Source organism: Microtus oregoni, unplaced genomic scaffold (assembly GCF_018167655.1).
Source record: "Microtus oregoni isolate MIOR12 unplaced genomic scaffold, Mior012 000017F_ref0000208, whole genome shotgun sequence".
NCBI lineage: Eukaryota > Metazoa > Chordata > Mammalia > Rodentia > Cricetidae > Microtus > Microtus oregoni.
Genome location: NW_024543076.1, coordinates 3369284 through 3390890, shown reverse-complemented (window position 1 = coordinate 3390890; position 21607 = coordinate 3369284). Strand labels below are relative to the sequence as shown.

The following is a 21607-nucleotide window of genomic DNA, read 5'->3' as shown; positions in this document are numbered from 1 at the left end:
CTGTGCATCGTGCGAGTGCAGTACCTGCAGGTGTGAATGTGGGTGCTGGGAATCAAACCTTGGACCTCTAGAAGACGGCTAGTGCTCTTTCTGAGTCACTGCTATTGCTCCTCTTTTCTACTTCTGGAGACAGGGTCTCTCCCTGAACCTGGCAGTCACTGATTTGGCCTGGCTGCCTGGTCAGTGCACTCCAGGACCCATCCATCTCCACCTTCCCCTCTTCAGAGCTGCAGTTCCAGATATATCACCATATCTGGTTATTACCTGAGTTCAAGGGATTCTAACTCAGGATTTTGGGACTGAATGTAAGCACTGTAATGTCTGAGCCATCTCCCTGGCCCCTATACTCTTCTTCTTCTTCTTCGAGACAGAGTCTCATTACACAGTCCAGGCAGGCCTGTGCGATGTTTTAACTGTCACCCTGACATAACCTAGAAACACCTGAAGAGAGCTTCAGCGAGGGACTATCTACGCTGGGTTTGTACAGAGGAGGCTGTCAATTGATGTGGGAAGACCCAGTCCACTGTTGGTGGCACCATCTCCTAGGCAGAGGGTCCTGCACTATGAGAGTGGGGAAGTAGTTGAGCCAAGGCAGAGAGCTGCAAATAAGCATACGTGCGGTCATTTCTCTCTGCTTTTCTGTGAGTATGATGTGACCAGCTGTTTCAAGTTCCTGCTACCTCCATTTCCCCATGATGGACTATAACCTGGAACTGTAGGCTAAAATAAATCTTTCTGCCCAAAGTTGCTTTTTGATCAGAACAGCAACTACAATAGCTGCCAACCTTGTCTTTGTGCCTGTGCCTCAGCATCCCTATAACTAGGATGGCAGCATGTGCCACTACACCCAACTCCACAGTACAGATAAACTAAACTGACACACCTGATTAATTCATCAACTGTGGTCTGATGGCATGTGTCATCTGTGGAGTGCCTCTGGCCAGAATTAAATGTCGTAAACACCACAGACAGAATCAGGGCCTGGGCCACAGTCTGTGCACACACAGGCTCACGCCCCCTAGTAAACACCACAGACAGAATCAGGGCCTGGGCCACAGTCTGTGCACACACAGGCTCACGCCCCCTAGTAAACACCACAGATAGAATCAGGGCCTGGGACACAGTCTGTGCACATACAGGCTCACGCCCCCTCGTAAACACCACAGATAGAATCAGGGCCTGGGACACAGTCTGTGCACACACAGGCTCACGTCCCCTAGTAAACACCACAGACAGAATCAGGGCCTGGGCCACAGTCTGTGCATACACAGGCTCACGCCCCCTAGTAAACACCACAGACAGAATCAGGGCCTGGGCCACAGTCTGTGCACACACAGGCTCACGCCCCCTAGTAAACACCACAGATAGAATCAGGGCCTGGGACACAGTCTGTGCACTCGTGCACACGCAGGCTCACGCCCCAGTGTCTCTAGCAGCCACTGTTTGCATTTCTAATCAGGTGTGTAACATGTGAGTGTCTCAGACCAGAACCAGAGACAGCAGAAGTGATTGACAGGTAAAGAAACTTTAATAAAAAAGACAAGCAGTATTTACTACAAGCAGATCCTCAAGATTTGCTGAAGCCACTGCCTCTTCCTTTCTTCTGGAGTTAGAGGAAACTTAGCACTTGCCTCATGGATTGAGTCGCATGACCTAGTGAATGAGTGCTAAGGGTGGGGAAGAATATCTATTTGAGGTGAGAGAGTGTGTGTGTGCACGCACACACGTGCTAAATTAGAAGAAAAGGAAAGCTAGGAAGAAAAACAAGCTAAGCTAAAAATAAGGCAGCTCCAGCACCAGTGCCAGACAGAAAACATACGCTCAGCTTGGGCAGGGGGCAGAGTGGGATGGAACGGAGACCAGAAGTTCCCACCTAAAAATAGCTGGGTGGCTGGATGTGGACTCAGCGCTAAGAAACAAGGCATTTCAGCTGTGAGACTGGGGTGGCAGTCATGCCAGCAGAAGGTGCTTGTACTCTGCAACCTCTGGTTCTCTGCTGGTGGAGAGAACTGGAGTCAACTCTCAGAGCATCCCCAAACTTACAGGAACTTCACAACATGAAGGCAAGTCTGAGGCTGAACTCTAGTGGGTGGAGGGTGGGCTGAAGGAACAGTGTGAATAATGCTGTCTGGAGGCAGGAGCCTGGCCCAGCTCCACTTTTCCCTCTGGCAGCTTCCTCATCTTCAAAGTGACCACACTTTGGCCTACTGACATCGTAGTTCACTTGTTTACTGAATGGTATTTTCATAAACTGTCTTGTGTCTAAAGCCATATGTGATCAGGGCAACGTTACAACACGAGTCAAGCAGGATGCACCCTGGACATGTGGACTGACTTGTTGGCTGGCCACCTTCTAGCTGGTGACCCAGGCAAGGCCTCCGCTCCGACCTTTTTGAGCTTCCAGTAGCTCCACAGCTAGATGGCACCAGCATACCTCAGCGAGTAAGAAATAAGGCGCAAGAGGCACAAGGGCATTCTTCTCTTCCGCTCCCTGCGTCCTTGGGAGACATGCATCCTGCTCGGGAGCTAACCCCAGGAAGGCCTTGAGCATGCTAGGCCAGCACTCTACTCCACCCACCTCTCATTCAACCTTCCGCCCTGTTCCTGACAGCATAATGCAATACAACTCAAACAACTAAGTACTCGCTTTCATTTCAGTCTTGGAATATGCAGCAACTCTACAGATCTGTGGGCACATGCTGGAGCTGGGTTCAACCCCTGGCTCTGCAATACACTAGCTCATGACTTGAGAGCCTGTCCCAGTGGAGCCCTGTAGGCCCAGTTGTGGAGTGGGGAGAAAATTAATATCGACTGCACGGGGCTGTTATAAACTAAAACCAGACAAAGGATATAAAAGAGGCTTGTAAACCATAAAACCCCGTGCAGATGTTACACATTAGGGAGGGATAGACACACACACACGGGCAGAGTCCCACAACCTCGTTCCTAACTGACATCTGGTACAGATGACTCACAGCCAGTCGGGTTGGTTCATGTCCACGGGAGAAGGCATGCCATTTTATATTGGACAGCTTTTCCGATAAAGTCGGCTTCAACCCCACAGTTCAGTATTTTCCATATCTGCCTCTCTGCAAAAGGCAACTCTGCTCGATCCTAACAAGGTTCTGGGAAGTACAGTCTGGTTTTGTGGGTTCAAGAGTTTGACAGTTCTGCACCACAGCAGCCACCAAGCCCACGGGGAAGGAGCACCTTGGCACCGCGTTTCAAACCTGCTGTCTGGACCCAAGCCTCTCTCCTGAGTGCTCCGTTAAGTACATCATCTGCTGGCGCTTGGCATGTTTCCCTGATCTGGGAACTACAACCACTGATGTGCTGTGACAGCTGAGTGCTGCTGCCAGACAAGCTTCCTCACTCAGCACCAGGGAGGCAAGGGCTGGCCAGAGCCCGAGGGGAGGGCGGCAGCTGTCATGGTGCAGCTGCCACCTCATAGACACTCAGACTCACACTTCAGATTTCACTCACGTCCTCCTGACAACGAGGCACCCGCCACAAGCCACATGACCAGAGGCTCTGGCTCATCTTCCTCCTGCTGCAGAGACAAAGAGGTGAAACACCCTGCACCTCTGTCACCAGGAATCTTCAAATGCCTGGGTGCAGAGTGCCTTTTATGGTGGATGCCTATTGCCACCAGACCCAACAGCTCAACCATCTGCATCTGCCCTATGTCCTTGACTCAAGTACCTCTGCTTTTCCACATCTTTCCTCCAGCTCTATCAGAGTGCTGGCTGGACACTAGCCAGCCTGCAAAAAGGCAGTGGTCACAGCATGTGCCTAGCCTGCCGGATGACAGAGCCACAGAGATCTTGCTGGGAAGTCTCCCACCATGCCTCCTCCGCTGGGGGAGGCTCTTGTCCAGTTTGCTTTTATCACTGACAATGTCAAACACATTAATAAAAGAAGGTATCACATGAGGAGCTGGGAGCCAAAAGGGAGGAGGGGAGACGGAATCTAGAAACCTCACAAACCCTTCACGGGCCCACATCATAGGCTGACCGAGCTGCCCTGTGCTCCACCATCCCAGCGTGCTCCACAGAAGGGCACTGCCACTAGGGTCCTTGAGCATACTCCACTCTACCTTCCAGAAGGAATAGCTTAGGATCAAGTACCCCAAGACTGAAATCATCATCTCATATAGATGTCTTTCCACATCTAGTTGGGTCCCATCCAGCAGTTCCATACAATAGGTCAAATCATTCTGTTTCCTGGGCTTTAATTTGCAACTAATTTCTCTCACAGGCTCAGCATGAAGCTCCCGCTGCTTAAAACAAGAACCTACCCTCACGCTGCTTGGGGACTGTCTACTTGTCCTACAACCTTAAATGGCTGTTTTGAAAAGTGTCCAAATTGCCCTGCTGTGTGCCCAGTGCTAGCTAGGGGCCACAGGTGGGACCAGGAGGAGCAGCCACATGATCAAACTGTGGGTGACCTGTCCAGGGCCTGACTGAACACTTGAACTTCCAGAGGGCTGAGCCTTCCTTAATACCCTGGGAGAAGCTTTCTGAGTTTTGCAGGCTCAGCTGGACTCATGTGGAATCAGTTCTTAAGGACAGTGGTCTTGAAGCTTGCCTAATTCACACACATCTAACTGCCAGATCCCAAGCCAAAATGCATGCAGTTCCATGGCCAGACGCAGGGGCCTGTGAAACTTCAAAGGCAGTACTTACGTAAGGTGACAGCTGGTGGAAAAGAAATGTTAAGTCAGTGAACACTTGCCTCTGAATCTACAACCCTTATCTCCAGGACACTGGCTGGCTCCCCAGCCCTTGAACACTAGAGAGACACACAGTGACAACCTCAGGGAGGCCACTGCTGGGCCTGCTCTAAGTCAAGGTCAGCACCTGCCCTACCCACAAGGACTTTCCCTTTCAGTTCCTGTTTTCCAAGGCCAGCTCAGACTTTACCTCCTACAAGTGGTGCTGAGTGTCATCCCTGACCCTCTCTGGGGACTCCATTTGTCCCTTTGGTTCCAGGATAAACACTGATAGCACTATTCTGTTCTAATATCAAGGTTCCAAGACATTTCCAGTGCTGACTTTAAAAACTGCCATGTGAGCCTGGTGGTGGTGGTGGTGGCGGTGGTAGCAGCGATGGCAGTGGTGGCCCATGCCTTTAATCCCACCACTTAGGAGGCAGAGACAGGTAGGTCTCTTGAGTTCGAGGCCAGCCTGATCTACAGCGTGAGTTCCAAGACAGCCAGGATTACACAGAGAAACTACATCTTGAAAAACAACAATAAAACCAAAATCAATCAAACAAGCAAAAACTGTCGTGAGTCTGTGTATGCAACCTCTAGTCCTGGACCGTCTCTCCGCAGCCTCAGTCTCTGGGAGTGGAGGCTCTATGTGATGACTGTATCATGTGGCCCAGTGCCCACCTGCTATCTGCAGGATTCCAATGTGCTTAATAATGCAATCCAGGGAAAAGATCAGTTCAATGTTGGAGGGGGCGGGGCAGAAAGGTGAAGGTTCAGCAATTCCAGACTACACTAGGGTAAAGACCAAACTCCTTCCTGGAAGTGGGAATGGAAAGTCACTGGACATGCTGGCAAACACATGTCCTCACAAACCTGTGCGGCTCTGGCCAAGCTGGCTGCTGGGTGGCTCGCTTACCTCTGGCTATGGCTAGGCTGTTGTCACTCCTACAAATCTATCCTTTTATCACAATTACCGTATCTGCATGGCCCTCAGGACCCAGCTCTGGTATCAGTTCAGTTCATCTGAAGGTGATAGTAAATCCTGAGGGCCATCATGCTAGCTCACTGCTCTGCTACCCACAAGTACCATTCCCCCTTTTCTGCTCATCTTCTGGGGTTCAACTCGAAATTTGACCACTCAAAAGCCTTTCATGCTCCCTCTTTTCCTGGAATTTTGGTGAGTACACAACATCCCTGCAGGGCTCTATGTTCAGAAAACCAGACCTAGGCCATGCTTGCCCCCTCCGCAGCGGCCTGTGCCCTGGCTGGCCAAGTGTAATATTACTACTGAATGAACAGTACTCAACTTTAAGAGCTGCCACACCAACCCTGACCCTCTCTGTGATCTGAGCAGTCCAAGTCCAGCCCCACCACCCCAGGCCAGGCTATCAAACAGTAGGTGTCCGACAGCATCCAACAGCTGGAAAAAGCAATGGGGGGGCATGACACAACACACCCTGGGGTCTAAGTTCCCCACAGAAATCCTTGCTAGGGGAAAGGCTTTGGAAAAGGATGGAGACAGAGAGGAAGAAGGCTCACTGCATTACTGGGGACAATCACACAGGTAGAGAGTGACTTGTGTGTGTGGTGGAGCTGACTGGACTCTATGTAAAGCAGTTGCCTGGCTCATCTGCCCCCATAAAGGGTGCACAGTGGAGATTAGAACACAATTTCAAGGCTACAGGAGCAATAATGACCAGCAGCGGGCAGCTCTGTGGGAGAGACAGTGGGAAAAGGGGCCCTACTAGTCAGACCATGATCCTGCTGGCCCTGGCTTCCTCACCACAACTGGCTCCATGGCTGTAAACTCCCCTGAACCGCAGACGCCCAAAAGACTCAGGACATCCCTCAGAGCCAGACAAATGGTCTGGGCATGGCCTGTCTTCAAACCCAGAAGAGCACATGCTTGGATAGTCCCCAAATAGTTTTTGGGATGCTCATTTTTCAGGACAGAAGGAAAGATCACACAGTTCAACTAGTTATTCTGTCTGTAGCAATGCAACAGACTTCAAAGAAAGGCGTAGACAGCTGAAAGAAAAGGCTCATACTCATTGTGCCTGAAGAAGTCCTGTGCGGTGCTGCTGATGGAGCACTGAGCCAGGCAGAGCAGAGTCTGGCAGGGAAGAGTGGCGGAGGATGGGAGGGCATGGCTGGAGGAAGACCTGGAAGTCTGTGGATCGTAGGACAAAGCAAAGGCTTCTGGCAAGTAAGTAACATGATCCATGAGATCACAGACCTGGGAAACTCATCAGAGGACAGCAAGTAGGGGAAGAAACTGGACGCCCAAGCTAGCTACTCAGCCCTCACTCCCTCCTTCCTAAGATCTCTCCCAGACAGGGGTAGGAGACAGTGCAGCATAGCCTAACTTCAATGGCTTCCCCCTTTACTTCTCTCTGATGCTGTCTGTTCACGTGTGCAAATAAGTACAATCAAGAAATTTTTTTAAAGAAGCTGGATATGGTACATGTCTTTAATTTCAACACCGAGGAGGCAGAAGCAGAGAGATCTCTGTGAGTTCCAGACTAGCCAGGGTTAAGTACTAAAACTCAAGTCTCAAAATTGGAAAAACATTTTTTAAAAAAGCAGGCATGGTTAAATTAGGACCCATCTTGAAGAGGGTTTCCATAGAAAAACACCTCCCACCCCAGGGAAGCAAATGCTGTCTTCTGTTCACAAACTGGTTTCTGAGGTGCTGACTGGAAGCTGCTGATACCCAGACCACATGTTACTTAGGGGTCTGACAGCAGCCGAGCTACCCTGGAGACCAGGAGCCAGCACAAGGGAGAAGGCTTCTGGGTTTGGGAAACGGGTGTTTCTGAGCTTGGAAGGATTTGCACGTGTCTAGAGTACTGTCTAAGTGGACAGCTACTACCACCAGTCCGAGTCTCCTAACACTGAAGCCCCTCAGGTCAGGTCAGAGAGACTGGGGAGACCAGGAGAGGGGGTGGGCTGACGCTTCTGTTCTCCACTCATAATTCACCCCCTATCACCTGTGGCCCTGCTCTCTTCCCAGACTGCAAGGTTCTTCTGGTCAGAACCATGCAAGGCTGACACCACCACACTATAGTAGGTGGCATCCATTGTTCCTTCAGCCCAACTAGGTCCTTGGGACTTGCGTGGGCATGGCAAGGAGACATCAAAACAGACACACACCTCCACCTGCAATAGACAGAAAAACAGAACAGGAAGAGATGGAATCCTGGTCTCAGAACCAGAGCCATGCACTACTACACAGTGTAGACTCCTGGGATCCAACAGGGGCCCGTGAGGGACAGCGCCTGAGAATATGCATTCTCAATACCATCCCTGACGACCTTGCTTTTTCATAGAGCTATATACAAACAGATATGGCAAAAACCTCTGTGTGAGACTTCAGGGTGGCTCACCCCTCAATATGATCTGGAGTGATGGGCAGAGAAAACCTGGGGGCCTTTCAGAGTGCCTCTTTGCCACGTGCAGGATTCCTAAGCTTACAAAGCCTCCCCATCGCAACTCTAAAAAGCATGTGGCACCCGGCCCTTAGCAGCTTGGGGCCCGAGGGTTTACGTGCCACAAGAAGGCCACAGTTCAGAAAATCACTCACTCAACCCAGATTGGATTGCAGTAGCCTTGCTTATGGCCTGGGCTAGGTTCCAGGCTCAATTTCCTCTGTGACTTCAGAAAGTTCTTCAGCTTCTCTGAGCCTTCAAGCCCCCACCTATACAGAGGAGACAGTGTCCTTGCAGCGGTAAGTAAGTCTAAGAAGCAGGATGTGTTCAGCATGAAAATGCTGAGTTTTCTGCCCACCTCACCGTCTGTGTCTCTCTCTATATCTCTCTCTCCTTTTTTTAGCAACAGGAAAGAGCCTGTTCTTTGCTCTGAGCTTCTTAGACTGAATCAGCTCTGAGGTGCACTGGCATTCCACCGCTGCAGCCACGGCAGCAGTGGTGGCTGCAGCAAGAAAGCACTTGCTTGGCATCTGTGGCTCACCCTTTCTCCTAGCCAGGAAGGCAGGAGCCCTTGGGAGGCCAACTCTGAATGGCCCTTTTTATAATAACGAAGCCTCAAGTGAGCATGTGTTTGTGTCAGTGCATACACAGGGAGCTGGAGCCACCCTGTCAGGAGAGGTGATTGCCAAGCCCATCTCCCTGGCACAGCAACATCGGGTAATTAAAGGCGGTAATTACAACCCTGTGTCTAGTGTCAAAGCCAGGGCTCTTTCCAGCTTCGACTATGACTCTCCCTGAGTGCACAGGCATGCAGGTTCTGGGGGTTGGGGAGCCTGGCTGTTCTGTTTATGGCTTCCGTTCTTTGAATGCTTTCACTTACTATTCCTCCGTGTGAGCTGGGCTGCACACTCCTGAGCTGGGTCCTCTGCAGTCCTGTCTGACAGGTCCACAAGCAGCCCTGATAGTGGGAAGACAGCCACAGGCTCTGGGGTTTCCAGTTAACTCCAGTGGAAGCTACATATTCCTAGGCCTGCATACTGGGCCCAGCTTGCTGATTCCAGTACTCTGCTTCGCCTGCCCATACTGACTTCTGCAGCCTTGAAGACAAGATGTAGGAGGAAACAAAGAGTAGAAAAACCATCTGTCTCCCCACAGTCTCAAGTTTCAGAGGACAGGAGTGGTGACAAGCGACCCTCAACACAGGACCTGCCTGAACGTAGGCTAAGGGAAAGCCAAAGGGATTGAGATGACACAGCACAGAAGAGACCTCCTTCAGGCTCCTGCTCATCTTTTGGATGCACTGGCTTCCAGTTCCTTTCTTAGGAGAATAGCAAGGGATGCCTTCAGGGTTGTTTTAAGGACAAAATGAGAAAATTCCTTAAAAGTGTTTTGTAATCAGTAAAAGAAAATGATTAGTCCCTCCTTCAAAGAACTGGGTGCTTCCTGCTGGAGGGAATTAGAGGAAGGTCAACTTGAGGGGTTTTCTCAAGTCTACAGACTTCCTGAAACAAGCAGTTTCCCCTCAGACCCTTAGCCTATGAGAGGAATTGGGGGTTGGATGGGACTCATGGTGGGCCCCACATGGCACAAGCACTTATTACATCACCCACCGCACTGGACAGAAGTGACAACCCCAAAGATATCAATCAAAGACCAGGGCATATACCATAGAGAAGCTCCTGCCATCCACAGGTAACAAGCTCCCAGACAGACACCAGGAGACCTTGGAGCCTAGCCTGGGACTACACCTCTACCAGTGGGGGTGGAGTGGGACATTTCTGCCTTCTGTCTTCACCCTGAAAACATGGGGGGTCAGTCAACAAATGTCCCAGACTAGTCAGCCCTGACGTGCTCACTGTGAAGGGAGATCTCCTGAGAAGAGAAAGTGCAGCTGCCAGTAACACCAGGCAGCTCAGGTCAACAAGGCTACACCAGACTGTAGTCCCCCTGACTCCAGGGGGCTCTACCAAGAGCCCCAGGGCAGCAACGACTAGGGCTCCAGATTCTAAAGGTGAGGCTCTGCCCTGAGTCCCACAGCACTGGAGGTTCAGACACAGTGAGTTTCAGTCTAGATGAAAAGGAGCTGCAAATTTAGGGAGCTCACAGGCTGAACACATCAGTAACAAATGGGCCTTCTCTCTTAACATCTGGGCATAAATTATGAGAGTAAAACATACGCCACTTAGTTTGTACTGGTATAGCAGCCTGGAGTGTTCTGGGGATGAGGGTGAGGCCTAGGCAACTGTCTTGGGTAGACAGACACTGCACAGGACTTAAGTCCTGCAGCAAAACATGAGGGTTTCTGGGGTTGCTTTTCAGAACAGACTCTCCGGCCAACTCTTCCTACTCTAGCCAGTTATATCACTTGCCTCTGAGTCTAACATCCTTCTCACCTGTAATCAGAGGGAAAAGTCTATTGTGGGCAACCAGCATCTACAGACAAATAGAATGGACCACATCCAGTCCTGTAGGCCCCATTTATACAATGTAGAAGTCACTGTGCATACTAGATACAACTCCAATGGACTGATTCCCTTCAGGCAGAGCCCATGTGGGCTCCATCTTGCAGCCCTGTGCTTGCTGCAGTTCTGAGATCAGGAGAATGCTCCACAAAGTCCCCTCAGCTCTCCTGTGATGTGCAGGCCAGGAGCACAGGCAGGCAGCCCTTCCTCTATTTTATTCTACTCTGATACCTCCCCACTCGTCTGTCCCAACAGTAGCTCTAGGTTCCCAGGCAACACTGCAAACCTTTCGGCAGACTCTTGGGAGAAGCACCTCTAAGTAGGGAATGGGAAATAGCACAAAACAGAGAAGGTAGCAAGCTTGGCAGCAGAAGTCTGGGAGCCATGTTTTGAGGCTTGGGAAGCCGAATCCCAAGTTCAAGGCCAACCAGGATAACATAGTAAGATGCTGTCTGAAAATTAGAAAACACAGCTGGGATGTAGTTCACAGGTAGAGTGCTCTGCCTGACCAGTGGCTATGTGTTCAATCCCTTGCACAAGACAGTCAGGCTGTGTGTGTGATGTGGGAGGCAAGGGTGATGCGGCATCTGTCAGTCCTACTGGATGGGGAGGCTGACATTAAGTAGCTGTTCTCTCGGTTCATGACCTCAGGTTTTTTTTTTTTAAATATTTATTTATTATGTATACAATATTCTGTCTGTATGCCTGAAGGCCAGATGAGGGCGCCAGACGTCTTTACAGATGGTTGTGAGCCACCATGTGGTTGCTGGGAATTGAACTCAGGACCTTTGGAAGAGCAGGCAATGCTCTTAACCACTGAGCCATCTCTCCAGCCCCTCAGTTTTGTTTTTAACTGGAGGAGAAAAGGGACTGGCCCCAAGGGTCTACTCACGCTGACTTCACACTTGCCCCCAATCCTGTCACTACCACCCTAGGACCACAGCTTTCCTCAGCTCACTGTGGCTCCACTGACTTGCTTCTGCACAGCCTGGGACGGACTCCCTGAAGGCCCACTGGGCTCCAGCAACCTCTGCAGCCCCTACTCCTGGTTCTCAAAAAGAGAAACAGCTTAGCCTTGGGGACACAGAGGAGGGAAAGCGTAGGTTAACTCCATGAGCACAAAGACCGTGGGAGTCTAGGGAAAGCTGCAGTTTGGCAGGTGGAGGGTTTCAAGGGACAGTAAGCCTAAGCTGGCTGAGCCAGGAATGCCATCCCCAATTCATGCTCAGAGTGAAGGACTGAGACAGATATCTACGTATCTGCTGAGGCAGCAGATTCTCCACAGACTCCCAATGCGCTGGGTCTCATATGGAAGGTGCCTGGAAAAGCCAGAGAGTAAGACTGAAGGGAATGCATGGCTGGGAAAACTGGGGACACGAGGGCGTGGTGGCAGTCCCCATATATATATACTTAAAGCCTGGTAGAATGGAAGGCCCTCCAGAGTCACAAGTCAGCATCAGGGAAGTCCAAGTGGACAGTGGCAGAGGTGAGGTCTCATTCTAGGACGGTCTATGTTCTCATCATTTCCATGACGTTCCACCTAAACCAGCAGTCATTTGTCACAGGGACCTAGCCAGAATCTCAAACCCTGACACTGCCAGTCAGAAGGACAGGGATCTCAGCTCTGCCCATCTCCAGATTTTACCCCCAGTGTGGCAAAGAAATGGATGTGGGGTTGGAGAGACGGCTCAGGGCTAAAGTGCTTGCTGAGTCAAGCATGATGGTTGAAATTTAGATCTCCAGAACATAAATGCTGTAAATGGTCAGCCTGTAACTTCAGCCTCAGAACGGGCAATAGCATTCTCCAAGCAAGCTGGCTAGCAAAACTGGCCGTATTGAGACTAGCCAGCCACATCTGCCTAAGAGCCCTCCCACTTCACTGAGTAGACAGTGATCTGGGGACGGTTCCCAAGATCAACCTCAAGCCTCTGCATGCATTCACATATGTGTGTGTAGACAGGAAAATGGAAATGGGGTAGGTGATATTTAAGTCATTAAAACCTGCAATGGGGGAGGGGGGACAGTGAGATGACTCAGCAGATAAAGCACGTTGCTACACAGGCTGCCAACTTGAATTCAATCCTCAGAACCCATGTAAAGGTTAAAGGCAAGAAACAACGTCAAAGCTGTCCTCTGACCTCCACATGTATGGCAGAAACATGCCTACCTTCTAGTGTTATACACACATATTTAAAACAAGCAAGCAAGCAAGCAAGCAAAAGGTATTAGCAATGCAACCCGACTGTGGAGAGGCTTCTTCTCAACATTCAAACCCCTGAGGGTCAATGACAAGCGGTCGGGCAGATTAAAAAAACAAACAAACAAAAAAAGGCAGCATCATTTTATGTGGTCGTCATGTTCAGGCATTTGCTTCCGAAAGAACCAGAGGCAGTGTCCCACTGGAGGGGGAAAGCCAGGATGGGAGGCACCTATAGGGTCAGTCTATCAGAATCACCAACTTTGCTGCCCTCAGTATCCATGCTCCACAAGCATGACCAGACAAGAAAAGCCCTCCATGAGAGAGAGGCCAGGAAGGGGGCAGAATTTCCTGGGACCTACCTTTCTCACCCCTAAGATGGAAATAATCCCCCCAGCTTCCTCCCAGAGCCCTAGGGAGGTTCCTGCCTAAATCTATAAAAGGCACCCTTTAAATACAGACCTGTCACCTTTTAAGTTTCCAGAAAGGCCACTTGAGCCCTACTTAGGAGGAGGAGGGGACATTAATTAGACAAATAACAGGGTTCAGAATAGTCACCAAACCCCTCTTCAGGCTTCAGATATCCGGATATAAGCAGACGCTGGTGTCTTTGGTGAGCCCTGAGATCCCTCAATCCAGGAACACAAACCTCTCTGTCTTGGCCTAGGCTTCTGGGGCACCCTGGGACCTGTCCTGAACTGACCCCAGCTCCTGCTCCAAGACACCAACGTAATTTGGTCTCTCTAGCCCCCAAAGGCACCGATATCTGAACTCAATGACTCCTGCCAGAGGAGCCTCTCTCCCTCCTCCATAGCCAGAATGCTCCTAACAGGTAAGTGATGTTCCCATCCTCCCACTCACTGAGGACCCCACTGAAGTCACTGGGCTTCTCCTGTCCTTTCCTTATGCACTGCACTGGCTGGCAAGGTTTCCCAAGTCACCCTCCAGCAGCACCTGCATAGCCAGTGCCAGGCTATTGCCTCAACTCTCTGACCTAGATAACTGACTCTCTTGGCCACAGAGCCACAGAACCAGTCTGCCAGCCAGTCCTCGCTGTTCTATCCCACCCCATACCTGGGCAGATACATCATCCTAAAACAACTTCCGAACTATGCCTCGCCCCTGCAGGGTGTGCCCAGGATAAAAGGAACAGGGCTGCAATGGACCTGAGTTCCTGAGCCTATGTGAGAACAGAAGTCTCCATTCTGCTCTTGATAAATACAGACCCTGAGTTCCAGGCCTCGGGAACCATAGCCAGGTGGCAGTGCCCTCCTTGGTCCTGAATTGACTCCAAGCTCCATGAGAACAGGGGTTTTACTCATCAATAAACTCTGGCACTCAGAACGTCTGAGCGAGATAAAATATAAATAAAAGACAGAGACTGCTCAAGCTAAGTATTGAGACAAGATCAAGCAGAGAAAAGGATGGGTGAACCGTCAGACAAGACGCCAGCAGAGCCCAGAGACCAGGGCTTCCCTTCAGCATCACCCTGTATGGCCCAGTTCCCACCCTTGATCTTCACCCAATCCCCATGTCCTTCCAAGACCAGATTATCTCTCCAATGTCATTTGAGCTGCTTTATACTAAAGACAATCATGTGCTTGCAGGCTGGAGCACTTAACTGCCATAGAAAGACAGGGTCTTGCTATATAACCAAGGCTAGGCTCAAACTTCTTTGGTCTTGACCTCCAGATACTGGGTTACAAATATATATACATCTGGCTCTGTTCTGGTCTTGCTGCATCTTTCCTGAAAAACCTGGATGTACTCAGAGTCAGGAGTTCCTGTGGGAGAGGGCAGAGGAAACAACTCTGGGGGCCCCATCACCATGGAAACCCAGCTTCCCACCTCTCCACCCACCCTGCAGCTGGGCAGGTGAGAAGTACAGGGTTGGGTGTGTAAGCTCCACTCTTTCTCAAGAACAGGGAAGTCATCGCTGACTAATCCATAATCTATTTACACTTGATTATCTCCTTCCTGTCCAGTGGGTAAGATATTCCAGTAAATGACAGACCAACCAGGGAACTGCACCATCCCTGATACCAGATGAACCTTCCTGCCTGCCAGATGGGAGGAGGCCAGGTCAGGCTTCAAAACATTTCAAAACAAGGACCAGGAGGAGCCCCGTTCTGTAAGTCGGGAGACCAGCTCTGCTGAGTGTAACTGTGGCCAGTGGATACCTGTCTGGGTCCCAGGAAGAAAGAATGCCATGCCAAAGGACTGTTCTTCATCGTGTCACTCCATCAAGGGAGCGCTGTAATCACCAAGGCAGACTAAATCACGAACCCACCGGGGGCAGCTGGGGAGTAAGGGACACAAGCAGGTGCAGGGACCCTTTGAAAGTAGATGTACAGGGCAGAGTGGGTGAGGATGAAGGGGACATGTTGGGAACAGAATCCACTGCACTGTGAAGCTTGGAGAAGGGCAAGGCCTGTCCTCTGCAAGAAAGGCCCTGCACTCTCCAGAAACCAGACTAGCTGTCCAAAACAACACAGATGGCAGCGAACAGAGATGGGAATCTCAGGCGAGGCCCAGGGCTCTTCTCTGAGAAGTATCTGTTGGACTCTAGACCAGAAGCAGAGACTAGACTAGCAGGGTCAGAGGGTGCTCTTCCTGTCTGGGAGCAGAGGTCAACATCTACCACCTGCTAGAGACTTGGGGGTATTGCACAGGAAAGGCCAGGAGATTCAGAACTACCAGGGGTCTAGCAGCCCAGAGAGACTCCAGAAGCGGTACTCTATAGATTTACAGTCAATCCAGATCTCTTCCCTTTTTTGGATCCATTTGACACCTGGTGATAAAAAGCAGAATCCAGTTTTACAGATGAAGGAATGAAGCAGAGGGGGAAGAAACCTGTCCAGGGCCACGTGGCAAACCAAAGACTAGAGGCCCCACCATTTCCTGCATTCCTCATAAAGAATACTGTTTTCAATATAGCATCTGCTACTATTTCTGGAAAGTACACGGCCACCAGAGAGGCTGCACAAGAGAAGGAGATAACACGCGATACGTCCCTCTGGCCACTTGACAGCACAACTACCACATACAGGGTTTGAAAGAGAAGACAAGCAGGACCAAGGAGTGTGGAAAGACCTCTCTTGGTCTATTATGCTGTAAGGCTGATTTAGTAATAACGACAGCTAAGGAGTTTTTAATGTGTAATTACATATTTAAAAGTAAGTGAAAATGCTTTCAATTCATACCAAAGTGACTCTTCTTAGGAGTCCTGAGTGCTTCTGTCAAGGATGTTGGAGGCAAGAGGGGAGCACAGGCAACAGTGACCTTCCCTTACTTCCATAGCCCCCTGGGAAGAGCTATGACTGGGTTCTGAGGAATGTGCTGTTAGCAAATACACAAAGGCTGGATGGGGTACTACTGCTTCCTTTGCTGGCCTCAATGTGCTCTGTGACCTGGCAGGAGAGTGCTTGGCCCTCTCATGCTCCATCAGGGCTAAATGAGTGAAGCCGTGGAGTGTGCAGGGAAGTCCTCCGCGAAACTAACAACCAACTGTCACACGTATCATCTCATCCAAAGCCCCCTCGAGTCAAAGGCCTACTCAGGCTCTGCTCTAGTAATCCCGCATACTTGTCCTCACTGACCTACAGTCCCAATTCTTTTGCATTTTTATTTAATATTATTTTTGATTAGGTATGTAAGTGCATGTGTCCACAGAGCCTGAAAGGTATCAGGTCCCCTGGTGCTGAGATAGCTGGGACAGAGACTTGGGGAAAGGTAAAGCTGGCCTGTAGCTAGGTCTGGTGGCACGGGCCCATGGACCTAGGTACTCAGGAAGCCGAAACCTACCTGGCTTACCAAGACCACTACAAAATAAGATGACTTGGGAAACAGCTGTTCAGTGTTGGAATGTTTGTCTGAACTGGTATGAGGTCCTAGGTTCAACCCCAGCACCGAGGCAAAAAACAAAGTAACAAAATACTTGGGCTTCACCTGAAGCAGTCTGAGCACTGGCCCAATAGGAAATTTGGTCTAAGGACGTCAAACATGTGTGGGGACAAGAAAGAAACCTAGGAATATTCTTGTCTTTCTTTCTGAGGTAGCAGATCAGAGAAGAAGCCAAGATCAGAATCTGAGAGTCGAGCCAAGGAAGACCTGTTCCCTTCATGGGGCCAGTCCTGAAAAATAGGACAATTTGTGTGTGTGAAAGGTAGTCACAATAAATCATGGCATCTCAAGGATTCGGGGTTAACATGGACCTCAGGTCACTGGGAGCCACTCAACCATCTGAAATGTAACAACCCTTCCCAATGTTCTCTGCTTTAACACCACTGAGGACAGGCTGATTACTGATTCGTAAAATAGCCTCACATTTAACCAGTGGCTTCAAAATAAATCTCACAAGGATTAACTCTTTTTGTTTTTTTCTACTCTCAGTTTTCCAATTCACCAAAAGGAATGGCTGGAGGTCTCTGGCTCTCCAGCTGTGTCTTTTGTCTTGTGGAAGGAGCTGAGGGTTTACCAAGTGAGGGCTTCTTCACTCAGGCAAGGCAAATGCTCCCCCACTGAGCTGCATCCTCTGATCTGTGCTGCCAGGTTTTGAGGCAGTTCTGCAAGACACTCGGGTAGTGAGGTAAACAGGGCTCTGATAACCAGAAGGCACCTGGGCACGGAGGCTCTTGCAGGTGTCACAAGCAGAGCCCTGGAGACAATGAGCTGAGGCATCAGAGGAAGCTACTAGTGCTTACTTAGGGGCTGGAACCAGTTGTCTGTTTGCAGAAGCTCCCATGGCCAACCACCTGGAGCTAGGGTTGCAAAGGGGCAAAGGTCATCACTGAATCCAGCATGAGATGGCAATGTTGCCAAGACACTGGAAACCAAGCCACAGCACCAGTCCCACAAAGAAGGTGCTAAACGGTAGTTCTCCACTGGTAAAAACAGGTCCTCCACTCGGATCCCACATTAACCAGTGCAAACGAGGGGTAGAGAATCTGACCACTTCTATTGTCATTGTTACTGTCGCTGACACAGGGAAAACCAGAGGCACGGATGCTGCCTGAGTTGCCGCTAGTGAACAGCCCAAAGCAGCCTTGCACAGCACACTGCCGGACTTAAGGTTCTTACTCTACAGGAGAAACTGAATCCCAGAGGTTGTTTGGATGGCGTGTGCTTATTCCAGATGTGCTTCACTACAGCCTGGGGCCCTTCCAGGCACGGGACACTGCTCTGGACTAGATCCAGTACACACAAGAACAGAAATTACAACAGTGACCCTAAATGGTGGCGCATCCTTGTAAACCTAGCACCTAGGAGGTCAGCCAGGGCTACAGACACAGCCTAAACACTTAAAACTTCCTGGGCCACCCATCCCATGGCCACCTCCAGCACCAACCTCTCCCTGATTCTCCCCAAAGCAAGTTTTGGGTCTCTTTATGGATCTGAATCCCTTCCTGGAGCACTTACACACTGACAGCTCACCCCGGACCATGCCCACGATATCAACCACCACAGTGATGGTACACACCAAGACTCCAGAGACACAGGAACAAGATCCTCACAACCAGAAACTGCCCCTTGTAAGTGCTGGAAAAGATGTGGGTAAAGTGAGTGATGGTCTCCCAGTGAGAAAGCTGACAGCAAGGGCAGCAAACATTAGGTACTTTGCATAGCATAGGGGCCAGCTGTTCTGGTAACCACAGAATCCCGTTCTGGGATTACAAGGTACCCTCCTCTTCCACCAGTCCAGTTAACTAATGCCATGACCTGGCCTGCTTCCACATTTGCCTTGGCTGGTAGTTGGCTTCAAGTAAGGTTTTCTGTCCAATTCTCTGCACTCGGGGTTTTTGAGCAAACTCTCCTATAGCTTTTGGTATCTCTAGATGACTGTGTTCTGATCTGAAAGTCTTTTTCTGATGTTGGTGAAACACAAGCCAATAAAATGTGGGGAAGGAGTGGGTGAAAGGGCTCAGCAAGTGAGGGCACTTGCCGCCAAGCCTAAGGACCTGAGTTCAATCCTAGGGACTCACATGGTAAAACACCGATTCCTGTCACTCTGTCACCCACATGTGCATGGCGCATATTTTTTTTAAAGATTTATTTATTTATTATGTATACAGTATTCTCAGTATTCTGTCTGCATGTATGCCTGCAGACCAGAAGAGGGCACCAGATCTCATTACAGATGGTTGTGAGCCACCATGTGGTTGCTGGGAATTGAACTCAGGACCTTTGGAAGAGCAGGCAATGCTCTTAACTGCTGAGCCATCTCTCCAGCCCTGCTGCATATATTTTGCACACACTCGCAATAATTTTTTTTAGTATGAGATAAAACAGCACACTGCCCCTCAGCTGTCACTGTGAGCGAGCACTCTTTCACAGTGAAGTCAACAAGATGTGCAGCAGGCCTCGCTCTTGTCTTCTTGTTGCACTGTAAGTCCTGTGTGCTATGGTTTAACTGTTCTCTGTCCCCCCAGAACTGGAGACCTGTTCATCAGCTGCTCCACACAGCAGGTGGTGGTGGTGGTGGTAATGGGGATGGAGTCTTCAAACAGAGACTAATGTCAACTTGTGGAAGTGACTGGGCACTTGGCTCTGAGGGCTGGGGCTGTCGCTGTAAGAACAGGCAAGCTCCTCCCTGTCTCTTCTGTGCAGTTTGCTGGTTCTGCTTTTTGCCATACTATGATGTAGCGTGAGGCCCTGGACAGTGTGTCCACCTGATAAAAACCTCAGTCTTGGGTATTCTGTTACCGCAATAGAAAACAAACTAAAACTCTATTCCAGCCGCTCTACTTACCTGTCATGATCCTTTGGGCTTCATAGGGCTCCATGTAGCCAGCGCTTTCCCCCTTTCCGGTTTTGCTCTTGAGGTCATTCTTGGCATCAAAAGGATCCGAGTAGTCATCAGCTATGGTCACCTGCAGGGAGGAAGAAGAATGTGAGGCCATCATTGGTTTTGTTTCGCCACCCTTCACGGCCAGGCATTACTCCAGCCAACAGAAACTGCTCCTGGGCTGCTCAGCATGGAGGGGTGGGGAAGTCAGACACATGAGCCCACCCTGGGGGAACTGGAAGGGCAGCTGGGTAAAGGCCAGTGCACAAAGGACAGAGATGAGGACCTGTAGTCTTGCGGAGTGTATGTTTAACCGAACAGAGAGAAAGTTGGGAGATCACAGAGTTTAGAAACGCTGGCAGGCCCTCGGTGCCAGCTGAAGCACAAGACCTCAGCCAAGGATAGCTGCACTCAGCATTCCTCGTCTCCAAACCTGGAACACAATCCCGCTGTGGGTCATCACACAACAATTCGGTGAGATCAACATGCTATAAAAGACGAGTGTGGCCCTACACAGGCCAAATGAGAACACTAAACTCAGTGCTGTACAGATACCAAGGGTTAAAAAAAAAAAAGGCTCAAGAGCCCAAGGAGGTCCAGGGTGGGCAGCAGCGTCCCCAGATCTTCCCTCATGAGGCCAATCCTAGTGCCCTCACCTGGCAGCAGGCCAGAGCCCTGCCAGCCCTTTGACTAACAACAGCCAAAGAATGAGTCACTGGGGCAGTTCTCAGGCTGGGTGAGGACTCTGAAGAACTGGCATTTGTAGAATTCCTGCGGCCCTAGAGGTGAAGGGCGACAACATCCAGTTGAAAGCTTCAGAACACAGTACCTTTCCGCTCATTTCTAACTCCCCGAGTCCTCACTCTCTCAACCCACACTTCATCACAGATCAGCCTCACCCTAAACTCTGAGAGCCCTTCCCTCCCTACCCCTACCCTCCAGGTTAGGTGTCTAGCAACGGGCTAATAAGTCCTCAGTCTCCCAGCTGCTGCCCCAGGGAGGGAGGAGGTTAGCATCCCCTTGATGAATTGTTATTTAAATTGTGGGTTTAATTAGACACCACGGGAGCTGGAGCCACTCTTTTCTCTGGGCTCCTGGAATGCAAGGTATTTGCAAAGGCCTGTAAACCCAGCACAGAGAAAGACTCTGCCTGGTGAATGTCAGCCTGTGGTAGCCCTGGCAGGAGGCACAAGTGATGCCCACAGAAGGACTTTCAATTGTCCCTGGTCACTAAACTGGACCGTACCCATCAGAGAGGACCCAGGCCCAGAGCACCCAACACCCAAGTAGATAAACCAGGTCAGACTCTGGGTCCCAGGGGCTCCAGATGAAGACGTAGTAATCACTGCCTTTCAGGAGACTCAAAGGACACCAGGAACAAACAAGGGGGTTGGGGGAGAGCTAGGCTTGCCTTTGTCTTTCGTTTGATCTTTGCACTCCACCATTTGCAGAACACATTAAGAGTCGTGGACGTGAAGCGCCGTCAGCCAGGAACAGTTCAGAAGTAGGTCTTGTGGACAGAGCTTTGAGTTCAAGGAACCAGACACCCCAATGGAGAATGTGTCCTACATAGCTGCCGCAGGAGACACCTAACTCTGCTACTCCCGGTCCACGCCTTCACTGTCTTTGCAATCTGAAAATCCACCTCTGGTTTGCAGTGAGGATGGGAGGGAGGAAGTGTTTCCCCCAAGGGGGAAAATTATCTGGTTTTTTTTTTTTTTTTTTTTTTTTTTGCTGGGGACCATGGGTGGTAAGGTGGTGCCCAGCCTGGCTGGAGTCTCCGAGTAATTCAGCAATCAGCATTCCAGCCCCTTTCGGAAGTGCTCTGTAATTTGCAAACACGGAGACTTGCAGGACATAAACCAAATCTTTGTTCACCAAGGGATGAGAGCGCTGGGAGGCCTGTAATAAAGCAGGCACTATCTGTATTTTCTAATTAAAATGAGCTCAGGCTGCCATAGGCCCCCAGCTGCCTGCCTTGCTTACTTCCTTTTCAATAAGAATTTACAAATCCTAAAAGCA

General features: G+C 50.2%; 1 protein-coding gene across 1 annotated transcript in view; it reads right to left on the bottom strand.

Annotated features, from left to right (window-relative positions):
• Shb (SH2 domain containing adaptor protein B) overlaps positions 1–21607 on the bottom strand; it is a 122052-nt gene that overhangs the window by 60387 nt on the left and 40058 nt on the right. Inside the window, exon 2 of the mRNA XM_041667816.1 lies at positions 19550–19670. Coding sequence (XP_041523750.1) covers positions 19550–19670 — 121 coding nt within the window. The remainder of the gene's footprint in view (positions 1–19549; positions 19671–21607) is intronic.